General features: G+C 44.0%; 1 protein-coding gene across 2 annotated transcripts in view; it reads left to right on the top strand.

Moving 5' to 3' along the window:
- The window catches only part of SLC16A14 (solute carrier family 16 member 14), a 97,987-nt gene that overhangs the window by 58,444 nt on the left and 22,102 nt on the right, over positions 1 to 17,441 (top strand). For both annotated transcript variants that reach the window (XM_075340979.1, XM_075340978.1), the window contains exon 4: positions 13,603 to 13,746. In XM_075340979.1, the coding sequence (XP_075197094.1) occupies positions 13,603 to 13,746 (144 nt within the window). The remainder of the gene's footprint in view (positions 1 to 13,602; positions 13,747 to 17,441) is intronic.

Raw genomic sequence — 17,441 nt, forward strand, 5'->3', positions numbered from 1 at the left:
GTCCCGAGCATCAGCCTCTCTGTCCCCAGCATCAGCCTCTCTGTCCCCAGCATCAGCCTCTCTGTCCCCAGCATCAGCCTCTCTGTCCCCAGCATCAGCCTCTCTGTCCTCAGCATCAGCCTCTCTGTCCCCAGCATCAGCCTCTCTGTCCCCAGCATCAGCCTCTCTGTCCCTAGCATCAGCCTTTCTGTCCCCAGCATCAGCCTCTCTGTCCCCAGCATCAGCCTCTCTGCCCCCAGCATCAGCCTCTCTGTCCCCAGCATCAGCTTCTCTGTCCCCAGCATCAGCCTCTCTGTCCCCAGCATCAGCCTCTCCATCCCAGCCTTCCCCTGGATCAGCCTCTCTCATCCCAGCATCAGCCTCTCTGTCCCCAGCATCAGCCTCTCTGTCCCCAGCATCAGCCTCTCTGTCCCCAGCATCAGCCTCTCTGTCCCCAGCATCAGCCTCTCCATCTCAGCCTTCCCCAGGATCAGCCTCTCTCATCCCAGCATCAGCCTCTCTGTCCCCAGCATCAGCCTCTCTGTCCCCAGCATCAGCCTCTCTGTCCCCAGCATCAGCCTCTCTCATCCCAGCATCAGCCTCTCTGTCCCCAGCATCAGCCTCTCTCATCCCAGCATCAGCCTCTCTGTCCCCAGCATCAGCCTCTCTGTCCCCAGCATCAGCCTCTCTCATCCCAGCATCAGCCTCTCTGTCCCCAGCATCAGCCTCTCTGTCCCCAGCATCAGCCTCTCTGTCCCCAGCATAAGCCTCTCTGTCCCCTGTATCAGCCTCTCTGTCCCCAGCATCAGCCCCTCTGTCCCCAGCATCAGCCTCTCTGTCCCCAGCATCAGCCTCTCTGTCCCCAGCATCAGCCTCTCTGTCCCCAGCATCAGCCTCTCTCATCCCAGCATCAGCCTCTCTCATCCCAGCATCAGCCTCTCTGTCCCCAGCATCAGCCTCCCCATCCCAGCCTTCCCCAGGATCAGCCTCTCTCCTCCCAGCCTCCTCCAGCACGCCATGCTCCTCTGCCGACACTCACAGATCCGATCGCATACACTCACACACACCGACACACACCCGATCGCATACACTCACACACACCGACCGCATACACTCACACACACACACATTGACTATATTGCACATACGCGCTGATACTCACAACATCCGGAGATACCACGATACCACATGCTTCTGGCCATGTGATCCTCCGGCAGGTCCTGGAAGGTCACAACAGCACAGTATCGAGGCCGAGAAGCAAGCGATATCGCCGGATGCTGTAAGTGTGTGGATGCGATGTGTGTGTGAGGTGTTTGTGAGAGTGAGTGTGATCTGATGTGTGTGTATGTGTGTGTGTGTGCTGTTATGTGTGTGCGTGTGGATCTTCCGCCGCTGCAGGACCTTGATGTGCTGGTAACTATGCTACCATGGTTACCAGCGCATCACGTCCCTCACTCGCACGGGAGCCCACACCAGCATACGGCGGCAAGGCCAGCAATGCGAGGGTAAGTGTCGGCTGGGTTGGCGGCGTACGCTGATGTGGGCTCCCGTTGGGGGGGGGGGGTTGTACAGTACTCACCTGGGAGCCGTGACTGTGTCAGTTCGGGGAATGCGCGGGGGGGGGGCAGAGCTAACGTCCATTGCGTGAGGGGGGCGGGGCATGGCGTGGCCGAGTTGCCAATGCCTGCAGGGTGCCGGGGCGAGAGGCCAATCTGTGGGGGGGCGGAGCCTGGGCGAGCGGCTGGCCAATCCGTGTGGGGGCGCAGCCTGGGCGAGCGGCCAATCGGTGTGGGGGGGCGGGGCCATGGCGAGCCCAGCGGCCAATCAGCTTTGTGTCACCGTAAGGACACAATGTCACCGGAAGGACACAATTTTGAAGCATGACAGACAGACAGACAGACAGAATAAGGCAATTATATATATAGATTATATAAAGCTGAGTGAGTGTATGTGTTTGTGTGTGTGTATGTATGCATGTCAGCTAAAGGAATCTGCAGCGTCGCACAGACGCCTCATGGACCCAGGGAGCGTCGTAGACTATGTTTTGACAGAAAAATGTAATTCCATGCTTTACAGTTAGTCTATAAAATCCTGCCGCCATTAAACTGAATAGAGGTGGGAGCTATAGGTTATTAATAGCAACTGTCAGTGGTTGCTATAGGAACAAAATAAACTGTTAGTTGATGCTTATGCGTGAGGTTATATGATGTCAGTGGAGAGATGGATAGAGAGACAGAAAAAGACAGACAGACAGAGACACAGACAGTGACAGATGGGAAAAGAGAGAGACAGACAGACAGACGGGGAAAGAGACAGCCCTGGAAAGAGACAGACGGGCAAAGAGACAGACAGGCAAAGTGACAGACAGGCAAAGAGACAGCCGGGCAAAGAGACAGCCGGGGAAAGAGACACCCGGCGAAAGAGACACCCGGGGAAAGAGACAGCCGGGCAAAGAGACAGCCGGGCAAAGAGACAGACCTGGAAAGAGACAGACAGGGAAAGAGACAGACGGGGAAAGAGACAGACGGGGAAAGAGACAGACCTGGAAAGAGACAGACCTGGAAAGATACAGCCGGTGAAAGAGACAGCCAAGGAAAGAGACAGCCGGGGAAAGAGACAGCCGGGGAAAGAGACAGCCGGGGAAAGAGACAGACCTGGAAAGAGACAGACCTGGAAAGAGACAGACAAAGGCAGACGGGGAAAGAGACAGACACACACATAGAGACAGAGATATAGAGAAACAGACAGACCGAGCTGGAGACCGATAGACTGATAAAAATACAGACATAGATAGAAATAGTCAGACAGAGACATAGACACAGACAGACAAGGAAAGAGACAGACAGAGAGCGACACACAGACAGAGACTGGGAGAGAGACAGAGAGACAGTTACTATCCCGGGCAACGCCCGGGTACTACAGCTAGTATATATATATATATATGTATATACACACATACAGCTGTGTTACATATACACACAGCTCTGCTACATATACATACAGCTCTGCTACATACACACACACAGCTCCACTGCATATACACGCACAGCATCGCTACATATACACACACAGCTCCACTACATATATATATATATATATATATATATATATACCGTGTATCTATACACACACACACACAGCTCCGTGCATATGCACACACAGCATCGCTGCATATACATACAAAACTCCACTATGTTTACACACACAGCATCATTACATATACACTTACACTCTGTTACATACACACACAGCTCTGTCTCATACACCCAGTTTTTCTACATAAACACACTGCTACACTAAATACACACTGCTCTCTTACATACACACATACGGCTCTCTTACATACACACATACGGCTCTGTTACATACACACAGACAGCTTTGCTACATACACACAGCTCTACTACGTACACAATTCTCCTGCATACACACACACAGCTTCCCTACATACAAACTAACATACATACACACACTCACATACACTATCACATTTTGAAGTTTCTTCCAGGCATGTGACTGATCACATAACCTGCAAGGTTCTTTGGCTAGCCTGGTGAAAGGTTTTTCAGCTACACAGGACATGCAGTAGCATCCATGCTGGCCCTGTCAATTTTTTCCCCTTTGTTGTACCGATCAGATAGATGGGGCAGGAGGAAAAAGACCAGTTCTCTCAGTGATCAGGAAGGACGCTGTGTCAGCATTCTCTTCAATTGTAGGATGCTGCCTTCAGACTACCGTATAAGACGCACACAATCTTAATCAATCATTTTTCTTGTTAAACAAGTAATTTTATAGCCCAAAATATATGGTAATTTGTTATTATTGTACTTTTACATTTCGATATAAGCTTTGCATTGTGTTAAATCTTTAACAAATGTAAGTAAGTTGGTGCCACGTTGGGCACAGGATGAAGTGTTCTCTGGCCACCTGGCTCAGCTTACAGTGACAAGCAAAAGGGTAACAATGTTTTGAATCTTTGACTTTCAGGCTCCTTATCTCACCATCTACTACAGCTTCAAACGTAAGACTAAATTCATTCTAGAGACAATCATCTTGGCTGTTTCATACATAAATTTGACTTACAACTATTTAATTTAGTGTTTACTATATAGCATATGATTAATTTTGCGAATTCTTGTATTAAAAATAAATTAACATCTATGCCCTTAAAGAGAACCTAATCTCATCTAATAGGTGGGTTGGGTTTTGCTATCTATTCCCGCCCCTGTCTGCTGTCTGGTCTTGGTAGATATGGGCTGTTTCAAACACACCTCAATCACGTGACAGAAATGACTCATACCTGTAAGGAGCTCATACAGTCTAGCATCTACCAAGGCCAAGCAGCAGACAGGGACAATAATAGATAGGAAAACCCAACTCACCTATTAGATATTCTGTAGCTGATTTCAATCAAATAGCAGTACATTTCTGTAACTTTATTTTCATATGTTTCTGAAATACAACAGCAAACCTCAGAAAAAAAGCTATGCTTACATTCAGCATCCTAGGGCCAGTATATAGCACTGGCTTTACTTTATATATAAAAATCCTGCTGGTTGGTTCCCTTTAATAACCTTTATCCAGAGGTATGGTAGTAGCCGCTAGTAAAATAACAGCACTGCTGTCGGTAGTACAAATAAATATAGAGAAAGATAAAAACAAAATTTACTGCGCTGATACCCCCTCAATAAACTGTATGTACCACAAAAAACAGCTAGGCAAGTAAAAGTGGTCACAAAGGAGCCAAAGGATCATATAATGCTTTATGGGCTCCATTAATAGTACAAAAGAGCTCTCAGTTAGAAAATAGGTGCTGGAACTTTACCAAAAAGTGCCAGAAGTGCTGAGACAAAAAGATCAGTGCTTGCCAATTAACAAGTGCAGCACTGTCACAGTCACGATCTTTATCGTAATTAGACGTCAAGCAGAATAGGAATTCAAAACATATCTATTCCAAATCACGGAGGCAATTAAGTCTCCTCAGTCAGCACTTCCACCAGACAAATAGCAACTGTAGTGTTCAGGACAACCAGATCGAAAAACGGTATTGGTGGTAGCAGGGTATTGTGCAGGTCTATCCCTACACAAATGGAGAAGTCCCTGCTAGATGGATATTGTGCATTGCTGTAGCTACCGTGTTTCCTTGAAAATAAGACCTTCCCTGAAAATAAGACCTAGCAGAAGTTTTCAGGGAGGCTTAAATATAAGACATCCCCGATAATAAGACCTAGTTGCAGTTTAATAATGAAGTGTCCATGCAGCAGTAAAACAGTGAAGGAATATTGCAGGACACTTCATTATAGACAGCAGACACCCACTAAAGAAAGACGAGAGAAGACCCCGCGATCATACTCACCAGGTGCCGACCAGGAGCAGTGGAATGCATCAAGGTCCTGCGGCGTAACGGACACACCCACATCAAATCACATACATACACACACACACACATGAGAATGCACACACACACACAATGACACTACAGATCGCATACACACACTCACCACATCCAGCGATATCTCTTGCTTATCGGTGGCGTAAGGACCTGTGATGCTGTGCACTGTGCAGTAGGGCTTCCAGAACCTGCAGGAGGAATGCATCACATGGCTGAAAGCAAGTGCTATCACTGGATGTGGTGAGTGTGTGCGCACAATTGTACCGGTATGTGCGATTTTGTGAGTGTGTGTAAGTGTATGCTATCTCATGTGTGAGTGTGTGTTCTGATGTATGTGAGTCTCTGCCAGACACAGGGGAGGACGACGTGCAGCATACCTGCCGGGAGCGCCCGCTGGCAATCACAGGGAGGAATGATGTGGAATCTAATGTGTGTGTGTCTATATGAGTGTGTGTATATAATAATAATAATAATTTTTATTTCTATGGCGCCACATATTCTGTATAGGTATGTGTATGAGCATGTGATCTGATGTATATGAGTATATATGAGCGTGTGTATATGTATGTGTATGAGCGTGTGATCTCATGTATGTGTGTCGGCGAGAAGCAGGAGAGGTCGCGTTAAGCATACCTGCCGGGAGCGCCCGCTGGTGATCACAGGGAGGAATGATGTGGAATCTAATGTGTGTGTCTATATGAGTGTGTGTATATGTATGAGCGTGTGATCTAATGTATGTCAGTATATATGAGTGTGTGTATATGTACTCACAGCAAAAAAGAGGGCAACTATTCCAGTTAGCCCAGGCCAACACATCTAATGCACCAACAGGATGCAGACAAACCTCTCAACATGATGGACACTTCACAGGTGCAAGGTAAATTGCACACTAGTGGCGCGCATAGGGCCATATTTGATATATTTTTTTTGCACATTGTTTTGCACATTTTTTTGCACATTGTTATACAGGATACAGCCAGGCCTCTTAATACAGGCTGTGCATAGTGGAGTCTCTGTCCCTTGTGTGCTGCAGTTGAGTAGTGTCCGGGTAACCCGCCTAATCTAATAGTAAGGGCGTGGAATAGGTTGCTGGCTGGACACCATGTGCATACAAGTGTGAACAGCGCCCTATGCGCGCCACTAGTGTGCAATTTACCTTGCACCTGTGGAGTGTCCATCATGTTGAGAGGTTTGTCTATATCCTGTTGGTGCATTAGATGTGTTGGCCTGGGCTGACTGGACTAGTTGCCCTCTTTTCTGCTGTGAGTATATTAAATTTTTGGGGAGTTTTTATCTCCTCTTTTTGTTGCTATTTTTGATGTGTTTATATGTACAGTGCCTACAAGTAGTATTCAACCCCCTGCAGATTTAGCAGGTTTACACATTAGGAATTAAATTGGCATTGTGACATTTGGACTGTAGATCAGCCTGGAAGTGTGAAATGCACTGCAGCAAAAAAGAATGTTATTTCTTTTTTTATTTTTTTTTTAAATTGTGAAAAGTTTATTCAGAGGGTCATTTATTATTCAACCCCTCAAACCACAAGAATTCTGTTTGGTTCCCCTAAAGTATTAAGAAGTATTTCAGGCACAAAGAACAATGAGCTTCACATGTTTGGATTAATTATCTCTTTTTCCAGCCTTTTCTGACTAATTAAAACCCTCCCCAAACTTGTGAACAGCACTCATACTTGGTCAACATGGGAAAGACAAAGGAGCATTCCAAGGCCATCAGAGACAAGATCGTGGAGGGTCACAAGGCTGGCAAGGGGTACAAAACCCTTTCCAAGGAGTTGGGCCTACCTGTCTCCACTGTTGGGAGCATCATCCGGAAGTGGAAGGCTTATGGAACTACTGTTAGCCTTCCACGGCCTGGACAGCCTTTGAAAGTTTCCACCCGTGCCGAGGCCAGGCTTGTCCGAAGAGTCAAGGCTAACCCAAGGACAACAAGGAAGGAGCTCCGGGAAGATCTCATGGCAGTGGGGACATTGGTTTCAGTCAATACCATAAGTAACGTACTCCACCGCAATGGTCTCCGTTCCAGACGAGCCCGTAAGGTACCTTTACTTTCAAAGCGTCATGTCAAGGCTCGTCTACAGTTTGCTCATGATCACTTGGAGGACTCTGAGACAGACTGGTTCAAGGTTCTCTGGTCTGATGAGACCAAGATCAAGATCTTTGATGCCAACCACACACGTGACGTTTGGAGACTGGATGGCACTGCATACGACCCCAAGAATACCATCTCTACAGTCAAGCATGGTGGTGGTAGCATCATGCTGTGGGGCTGTTTCTCAGCCAAGGGGCCTGGCCATCTGGTCCGCATCCATGGGAAGATGGATAGCACGGCCTACCTGGAGATTTTGGCCAAGAACCTCCGCTACTCCATCAAAGATCTTAAGATGGGTCGTCATTTCATCTTCCAACAAGACAACGACCCAAAGCACACAGCCAAGAAAACCAAGGCTTGGTTCAAGAGGGAAAAAATCAAGGTGTTGCAGTGGCCTAGTCAGTCTCCTGACCTTAACCCAATTGAAAACTTGTGGAAGGAGCTCAAGATTAAAGTCCACATGAGACACCCAAAGAACCTAGATAACTTGGAGAATATCTGCATGGAAGAGTGGGCCAAGATAACTACAGAGACCTGTGGCGGCCTGATCAGGTCTTATAAAAGACGATTATTAGCTGTAATTGCAAACAAGGGTTATTCCACAAAATATTAAACCTAGGGGTTGAATAATAATTGACCCACACTTTTATGTTGAAAATTTATTAAAATTTAACTGAGCAACATAACTTGTTGGTTTGTAAGATTTATGCATCTGTTAATAAATCCTGCTCTTGTTTGAAGTTTGCAGGCTCTAACTTATTTGCATCTTATCAAACCTGCTAAATCTGCAGGGGGTTGAATGCTACTTGTAGGCACTGTATGTGTATGAGCGTGTGATCTGATGTATGTGAGTATATATGAGCGTGTGTATACATTATTTATGTGTATGAGCGTGTAATCTGATGTATGTGTGTTGGCGAGAAGCAGGGGAGGACGGCGTGCAGTATAGTTGCTGGGAGTGCACAGCGGAGATCATAGGAGGACCTGGGAGCCACGCAGAAACTCGGGGCAGGTCAGTATGACGTTCCTGGGAAGGGGGAGTCTCCTTTTTGTGGGGGGTAAACTTATCCCCAACCATCTCTCCTCGAGAATAAGACATCCCCTGAAAATAAGCCCTAGTGCTTTTTTCAGGGCAAAAAGAAATGTAAGACAGTGTCTTATTTTCGGGGAAACAAGGTAGGAAACCTCAGCCGATGGTGCCCCAAGCAACACGGGGTCAGGAGTTTCGTGCGTGTGACGTCACTCAAGAGTACGGAGGCTGCCAGGGACCTCCATCCTATGTGTTTCGGAACAATGCGGGTTCCCTCCTCAGGAATGCACTCATGATTCTCCAGCTCCTGCAATAAATACCTGCCATGGCTGGAAACAGATCGATCACTTAAACATACTGTATTAAGTATTACTATTCCAAGATTGTGCCATAACCATCACTGGTCAATTGCACATCTCCCCATATACCTCAAAAATAAGAATTTTCAAGACAGAATATTCGCATTATTAAAATATAGATATGCGTATATACAGTACAACAGCCTTGTCAGTAATAAACTAGTTCATTGAAAGAAAAAATCTATGAAGAATGAAAGTACAAATAATAATACGAGGGATGCTTGCAAATTCTTATGCTAAAAACACAAAAATATAGTTTAAGTAATACATTTTTATAAAACATAAAATTCAAGCATTGCATTTTTAAATGCCAGCTTCATCAATAGGACACGTCCTGCCAACACAATAAATACTTCATGAAAAAATACATTAAAATGCATCAAAAACATATATCATAGGTAAGATAACTGATACCTAAATATTCAATTAAAGCGTGTAATTCAAATTCTTGATTCAGGCCATTCGGTATTAAGGAATCTAGGCTAAATATCCATCTAGATTCCACACGGGACATCTTCTCTATTAGATTGCCCCCCCACGCCAGTCAGTGGTAATTCTCTCCAAATGTATAAACCTGGTTCCTATCAGCAATTTGTTATGTTTTAATAAGAAATGTTTTGAAAGCGGATGGTTCTTAATCCTTTTCTTATTATTGTAAAAGTGCTCATGGATCCGGATAGCTAACTTTCATAGAATCATAGAATATTAGAGTTGGAATGGACCTCCTGGGTCATCTAGTCCAATCCCCTGCTCAAAGCAGGATTCACTAAATCATCCCAGACAGATGTCCGTCCAACCTCTTTTTAAAGACTTCCATTGAAGGAAAACTCACCACCTCTCGTGGCAGCCTGTTCCACTCATTGATCACCCTCACTGTCAAAAAGTTTTTTCTAATATCTAATCTGTGTCTCCTCCCCATCAGTTTCATCCCATTGCTTCTAGTCTTTCCTTGTGAAAATGAGAATAAAACTGATCCCTCTACAGTGTGACAGCCTTTAAGATATTTGTAGAGAGCTATTAAGTCTCCTCTCAGTCTTCTCTTTTGCAAGCGAAACAATCCTAAATCCTCTAACCGTTCCTCATAGGACATGGTTTGCAGACCAGTCACCATTCTGGTCACTCTTCTCTGAACTTGCTCCAGTTTGTTGATGTCTTTTTTAAAATGTGGTGCCCAGTACAGTCTTCATAATACTTCCGACAGAGGAATATGTCTAATAATATGGAGGAATATGATGTACATTGTTACTGTTTTGCTCCTGGTGTGAAAAATAAAATTCTTCCTGTATACTACAAATTACAACCTGTTCTCACATTTCCTAATAGCTCAATATTTTATTTTGTTGATTCCCAAGAGAAAGGTCACTGGTTCAAGTCAAGGAGCAGGCATACGGCTATGTGCGCACGTTGTGTACAATCACTGCAGAAATTTCTGCAGCGATCTGAAGAGCACATGTGTGCTTTAAATCGCTGCAGAAATGTCCGTAGAGAAAAAAAAAAAGCCGATTCCATGCGCTCTGCCTGCAGCTCCTGCCATAGACAGAGCAGGAGCTGCCGGCAAAGCGCACGGAAGAAGTGACATGTCACTTCTTAGAACGCAGCGCTTCGGCAGAAGCCGAAGCGCTGCGCTCTAAAACGCCACGTGCGCACGGCCCCTGCACAATCTCCATAGACTGTGCAGGGGACGCAGGACGCATGCAGTTACGCTGCGCTACAAAGCGCAGCGTAACTGCATGCATTTACGCAACATGCGCACATAGCCTAAAGAAGATTTTCGAAGAAAAGAGAAACCACATCATCCATTGAAATTGCCAAACTGCATCATGTGAGGGCATGAAAGTTATAAGAATACGAAATGAAGTCCATTCATTTATTCATTCACAAGCCAAGAGATTCAAACCCAGGCAAAATATCGAAGTCACCAAGTTGGCCCATCACAAGGTCTATTAGTTCTAGCGCGACAAACACGCCAGTGGAGGTGGCTCGTATGCTTTGTAATAGTGAAATCACAAATGTCCATGCAAGCACCGTGCAACGCATGTTACACCAGTCTGGAATGGTGGGCCAAAAAAAGATAAAGAAGCCTCAACTTCAATATTGTCATAAGAAGCGTCTGCTCGAGCTTGCAAATAAGTACGAAAAGTAGATAGTAGAAGAGTGAAAACAAGTTATTTGGAGCGATTAGACAAAAGTCATTAGACGGCTCTGATGGGTGCAAATGGGAAGAAACAAGGGAACAAAGGGCTAATTTATCAAGAAGCTGAAAAAACTGTCAAGTTTGGTGGAGGAAGCCTGATGATATGGGTTGTTTCACAGCCAAAGGCATAATTTTTTTGACCAGAATCGATGGTGGTCTTAATGCTGAGTTATATGTGAGTATCCCACAAAACAAGTTACTTCGTACACTCAAGTACTATTGGTATGTAAAGTACAACATAGTGTTGCAGCAGGACAACGACCCAAAGCATACGTCAAAATTGCAAAGAAATGGTTCAATGACAATGAAGGAGAGGTGCTGGATTGGCCTCCATAGTCCCCAGACCTTAACCCAATTGAACGCTTGTGAGTATAGTTGAAGAAAAAATTGTATACATACCCAAGTGAGTCAACCAGTATGCACCAACATTGGGACCGTGTACGACAGACCTGGGATCAAATTTCGGTCAAGACATTCTTGAATCTTGAATCGAGAGCACGCCCAGAAGGATCCAGGCAGTGTTGAAAGCCAAAGGAGATTTACAAAATTCTTATAAGATAATAAAAATTAAAATTTAGATTTTCAGGAGCAAAACAGTAACAGTGCAGTGACATGACAAGAATCTGCATAACTAATCATAGTAAATACTAAACTAAATACTTGTAAGCCAAATTTATGTATGAGATAGCTAAGATGATTGTCTATAAAATGAAGGTCGTCTCACGCTCAAAGCTGTAGTGGACGGTGAGATATGGAGCCTGAAAGTCAATCGTTCAAAACTTTCTAACCCTATTGCTTGTCAGTGTATTTAGTAGGTCTTTCCCTATATGCAAATAAGGATAACTGTCAATCAATTCTAGTTGGGTGGTGAGAAGCTGTCCAGAAGGCTCTTCTCTCCATGTCCGGACTCCTCTGTGTACCTGTTTCATTTTATAAATTACAGTGTTTGAGAGTCAAGTATATAGCTCTGTAATGAGGGCCATGTTATGACCCCTGCTGGGGTTTTATACTGCCTATGTTCTAGGTTGCATGAAACTGAAGACAGATTCCCTTTATAGAGGTATACCTGGCACATATATTTATGGTATATCCATAACATATTTCTATAGAAGACTAACTTATTTTATTGTGTTAGTAGGCTGATCATTACAGAAGATATTGCGTTCAGTAACAAGTCTAGAATTCCTAATGTCCAACCCAAGCTAACAGGTGGTGAGCTAGTGGACTGGAGAGCCGTCTTAAATAATAATGAGCTTGAAATCTTGACTTGCTTACACTGTGATGGGTGCAAAGATAGCTTTGCTGGTCTGTAGGAATTTGTAGGAGAACAACTCCAAGTCGATTAGAACATCTATTTCCACAAGACCAGAAGTGACAGAGCTGCACTCCTCTTTTCCTTCAGCTGTTTGGACTTTGAGATTGTGAGACCTAGATATTCCCTGTCCCTGAGATGGTGAAAATTACAAACCTGCGATATCCAGCAAATTTTTAGGGCTCAAAAGGTTATGTGATAAATGTTAAGTAAATGTGGGGTGCACGAATGGCCCGCACATCTACCTTGAGAACATCAGGAGCTGTTTTCAGCAGAAAGTTGGGCAGAATTTCCATACAAATGAATGATAATTACGACCACCACTCCACCACACCAGCGTACTCCACAGGGCCCTAATCTCAAGATTGATGCAGGTCCTATTAGTGCAATCCAGCAATATACATATAAGCTATATCTTGTGAATATGCCAGAAACGTACAAGCTGGGAACATCCCCTTAATGGTTATACAATCCGGTTCTACATGCATTTTAGTATACACTGGCTTATAGAGATTGACAACTACTTTTATACTCACCTGCCTATCCTTCATTCTATTCCTGCCACCCATCGGTCCTCAATAAGAGGAATCATTTGAGGCCAATCAGGGCTGCATCAGTTAACAAAAGGTGTAATTAAAATTGGATCTAATTCATTTGCAATCATATAAGCATATGACTGCTGCAGCCAATCACTGGCTACTATAAATATATATCTGATTCCTGTTGTGCAGTCATGTGACAGCTACAACCAATCATTGCTCACAGATCGTTCACTGATTGGTTGCAGCTGTCAGATGATGCTCCCATCAGAATCCTGGGGGAATAGTGGGGAACTTAGCAGTGTTATGGAGAGTAATCGACAGGTGAGAATTTTTCTTTTTCTTTCTATGGCCATGCTGGGGTATTTTTTTTATTACAAAAAGAAAAGTACTGCACAACCCATATAAGCTCGTAACACTCATGGGAATTCTTGCTCATCTGACAGCTGTTTCCTTTTAGCTCCTCCAGCCCAGTGTGCACATTGTTTGTAATGTGGAGAGGGGAATACATTGCTGCCAGACTCCTGACAGCAGCTTATTGTTTATCGAAGGCAAACATACCCGATCCCTCCTTGTCGGGACTTCCAGCCTTGGGTGACAGTTTACTCATGAAATAGTTGGTTTATCTCACCAAAATCTGTGAGTTTACAGCTACAAATCTGTTTTTAATTATGATTTCCTATTCAAGGTCCCTTCATCGGCTTGTTTATCAACACATGCGGATGTCGGAAAACTGCAATGATTGGCGGGTTCCTCACTTCTCTTGGTTGGGTGCTAAGCGCATTTGCCACCAATGTGCACTTTCTATTCTTTACATTTGGAGTGACAGCTGGTAAGAAAAAGATTTGTGTGGTATCACTGGTTATAGGGATTTTATACACTGCTCATAGAAATTAAGGGAACACTTGCACATCATAGTATAAGCTCCAGTCTGTTAAATGAATGGGATATCAAACAGTCCAGTTCTAGTATAAGTGATTGTGAATCCATTTTACCTGATTTGATGGAAATAAAAGTGACAGCAGGTGCACTGGAGAGGCAATGGGTATAAACCTCCCAAAAAAAGGGACAATCCCTCTCTACTTATCTTTCCTTACTGATTTATCTCTAGTTTTGCATTTTGCTAGTGTCCTTTTCACTTCTGGCATCACGAGGTACCACCTGTAGCTCATTCAGCTTGCACAGGTAGTCCACCTACTCAATCCATTTTGTGCTGAAGGTTTGCTGTATTCCAACCACAGTCTCCAGCGCATAGAGCAGATAGCAGTACATAGACTGTTACATGAGGAGAGTCAGACAGGATCATAGAAAGGTTTCAAACCTATAGCAGGACCATTAGGAAGAAGAGGAGGAGCACTGCCAGAGCCCTACAAAATGACACCCAGAGCAGTGCTTATAACTGTGGCCTAAGGGTCTGCCGTCATGTAGTGGAACCAGTACTTACTGCTCAATACAATACAATTCAGTTTGCATTCTAATTCCCAAATTGGCAGGTTTCTCCATTGGCACCCCTTTTTCTTAGAAGATTAGGGCAGGTTCACATTGAGCATATGACAGATGTGAGAAAGAATCTGGAAAGACCAAGTAAACATTATGATGCCTGCAAAATCATCCTGCATCACTGATTTGAAAGTGTGTCTGTTTGTCCCACAAACTTCCAAATGTAGCAATCGTTACCCTGACTGCAGATAGGTTTCGGTATGAAATCCTCAAGCCATTGTCAAACTTTACACTGGTGCAGTTTGCCTAGGATTCCTCCTGGTGCAGCACAATGACCAACCTCATGTGGAGAAAGTGTGTAGGCAGTTCTTGCAAAATGAAAACATTGATGCCACTGACTGGCCCTCATGTTCCCCAGACCTAATTTCAATAGAGGACCTCTGGATATTTGTGTATTAGCGCATCCAATGCCACCAAGTAGAGCCACAGACTGTCTAGTAGGAGAGTCCCAAGAACAACATCCTCTGATTCATCAGGAACATGCCCAGACATTGTTGGGAGTTCATAGAGACACATGAGGGCCATACTGACTATTGAGTCACATGAGGAGCTATTAGGAATTTCACACACATTGAATCCCCCTGGGATTTCAGCTTTTTTATTAACTATTATTACTTCATTTTGTTCTACGCAGACTAATCTTGAATCTTCCAGTCATGAAGATCTGATGTTTGATTTAAGTATTCCCTTGAATTTTCTGAGCAGTTGGAAGATGCTTATTCACTGATACTCGTCTTGTGTTAGCTTAAGAAACTGTTGTTACCCACAGTTTTGCTATAACCAGTAGTGTCTAGAAGTAAAGTTGAGACAAGTTTTAGGCAGTGCAAGCAAAGCCAGTTAGGCGCTTCCTAAGAGGTTCTCACGGGTTTCTTCTAAGGTCATAATCACCATAGTGTACTTAGTGAACAGATCTGTGATTTAAAGGTGCTCGAATCTAGGGCAGGTCCACTGGGAATACAAAAAATCACAGGGAGGCTGAGCAGCCTTTGAAGCAGGTATAATGGTGGACAAATTTGTCACATTTACTAGAAAATGGAAAATAAAGGAGTTGAATTAATCAAACATTGGCTTAAAGTTGCACATTTTTGTTTAACATATACATAGTTACACACAATAAATTGTGTCTTTTGGCATATTACGCAACTGTACTATGGCACATGGGTGGCCCAAAAGATGCGCCGTTTTTAGGTGAGCCTCCCAATGAATATGACATATCTTATTCTTTTGATCAATATTGCCATATAAAATATCTACAACACACTTCTCATAAACAGAGCCATCAAGTAAAGCACCAAATCAACCAAGGTGAGGCGGAATTGGTGCCAGCACTACTCATAATCATAAATAACAGGAGAACAAGAGTATATGTGCAAAACTAGTATTCTTTATTGAGACATACACAAGACTAGAGATTAAAAAAAGGGGGTTTACTACCATATCAAAATAGGGACAAGTATACAATAAGTTGAGGTTTGGTAAAAATAACAACCCTCATATATAGACTAGAATAATTAAGAAATATGAGAGTAATTACTGTCAGAGGGATGGTTAATAGCACCCAAGACAAATGTATACAGTAATAATATAATGGGGACTGTGGTTAGGTTATCCAATCATCATGGTCCCTCCGACCGAAGGTAAGGAGAAGCCATGATAATAATAATCACAAATTATAGCATAAATGACCACAAAAATGAGGGGTCATATAGTGATTAAGTATCCACATCAGGCATACATTATTTGTAAGAGAGGAGGAAAATTAATTTTCTTACCTAAAGTGCAAATGCTTAACAGGTAATTCCTAAAGTATGCTCCTGGTGTAAATAACCCAATCCACAATCCCAGGATCAGTGTGAAGTCCCTAGAGAGTGCCCAGGATCACCGCCGACGCGCGTTTCGTGAGAGGTATTGCTTTATCAAGGTGGAGAGCCTAAGTGATAAAGACAGTATCGGTCGCCTTTTTAAACAACCCTCCACAAAGGAATAATAGAACGCAGGTGCGATCCGACGGCCGCCGAAACTGGAAATTATGTGTAGTGTATGAGGGGTGGGGGGCTCTAACCCACTGATACCGTTAGTATGGGTGTCAGGGATGCGCTTCCTTAGTGACCGCTGGACCGGAAGTGGTCACAGATCCATGCGGTCCCGCCTCCCGATTTTATTGGTCAAATTCAGTGGTGGAAGTATGCCCCCCCCCCAAAAAAAGACCGCTGACATAATTCCCGTTAGACTCCACCACCCCACTTAACCAGAGGGCTCCACGTGGTTCCGGGGACGCGTCACCCCAGTAACCACGCTCCACCACTCACAGTCAAGCCAAGCGGGAGGCGTGCACCAAGTACACACCCCCAACTCAAGTGACACGTGACGCCGGTGCGCTCACATGCTCCAGGAGACGCGTCACCCTATAAACAAAGCAAACACACAAGGCGGCACAGTCACCGGCACGGGGGAAGTGATGGAAGTGGAAAATGGAAGCGTACACAAAAGGAGACACACCATACTACCTCAGGTTTCCTTACATGAGTGCAGGCGGAGGAATAAGAATTGCATCATTATGGACCAGGTTAGGACAAAGTCAAATAATATTATACATATAAGTTTAAAACTATATCCACCAGACCATTATCCATATGTGTGCATATATTATCAGCAAATTCACAGTAAGGAAATAATCAAATGCCCTATATAGAGTACAAATTGGTAAAGAATCCTATAAATGAGCATGAACATTATTTTATATACAATTTCATTATATAAATAAATTTGGGAAAAGGGGAAGAATTTGTCCATTGCCTCTTCTTGGTTCCAAACATAGGGAGGACGACACTCCGTGTAATGTAGCACGGTATTCAAGCAACCACAAAAAATGCACCAATATAAACTATTACAAAAAAGAAGGGAGAAATTAGATATACAGCAATATTAAAAACAACCGGTCTGTGATTACCACCAGTGAGTAACTAATTATTCATGGTAGAACCTACGAGGGAGGATGCAATTAAAATAAAAACAAAAATAATAAAA

Source organism: Anomaloglossus baeobatrachus, chromosome 3, assembly GCF_048569485.1.
Source record: "Anomaloglossus baeobatrachus isolate aAnoBae1 chromosome 3, aAnoBae1.hap1, whole genome shotgun sequence".
Classification (NCBI taxonomy): domain Eukaryota; kingdom Metazoa; phylum Chordata; class Amphibia; order Anura; family Aromobatidae; genus Anomaloglossus; species Anomaloglossus baeobatrachus.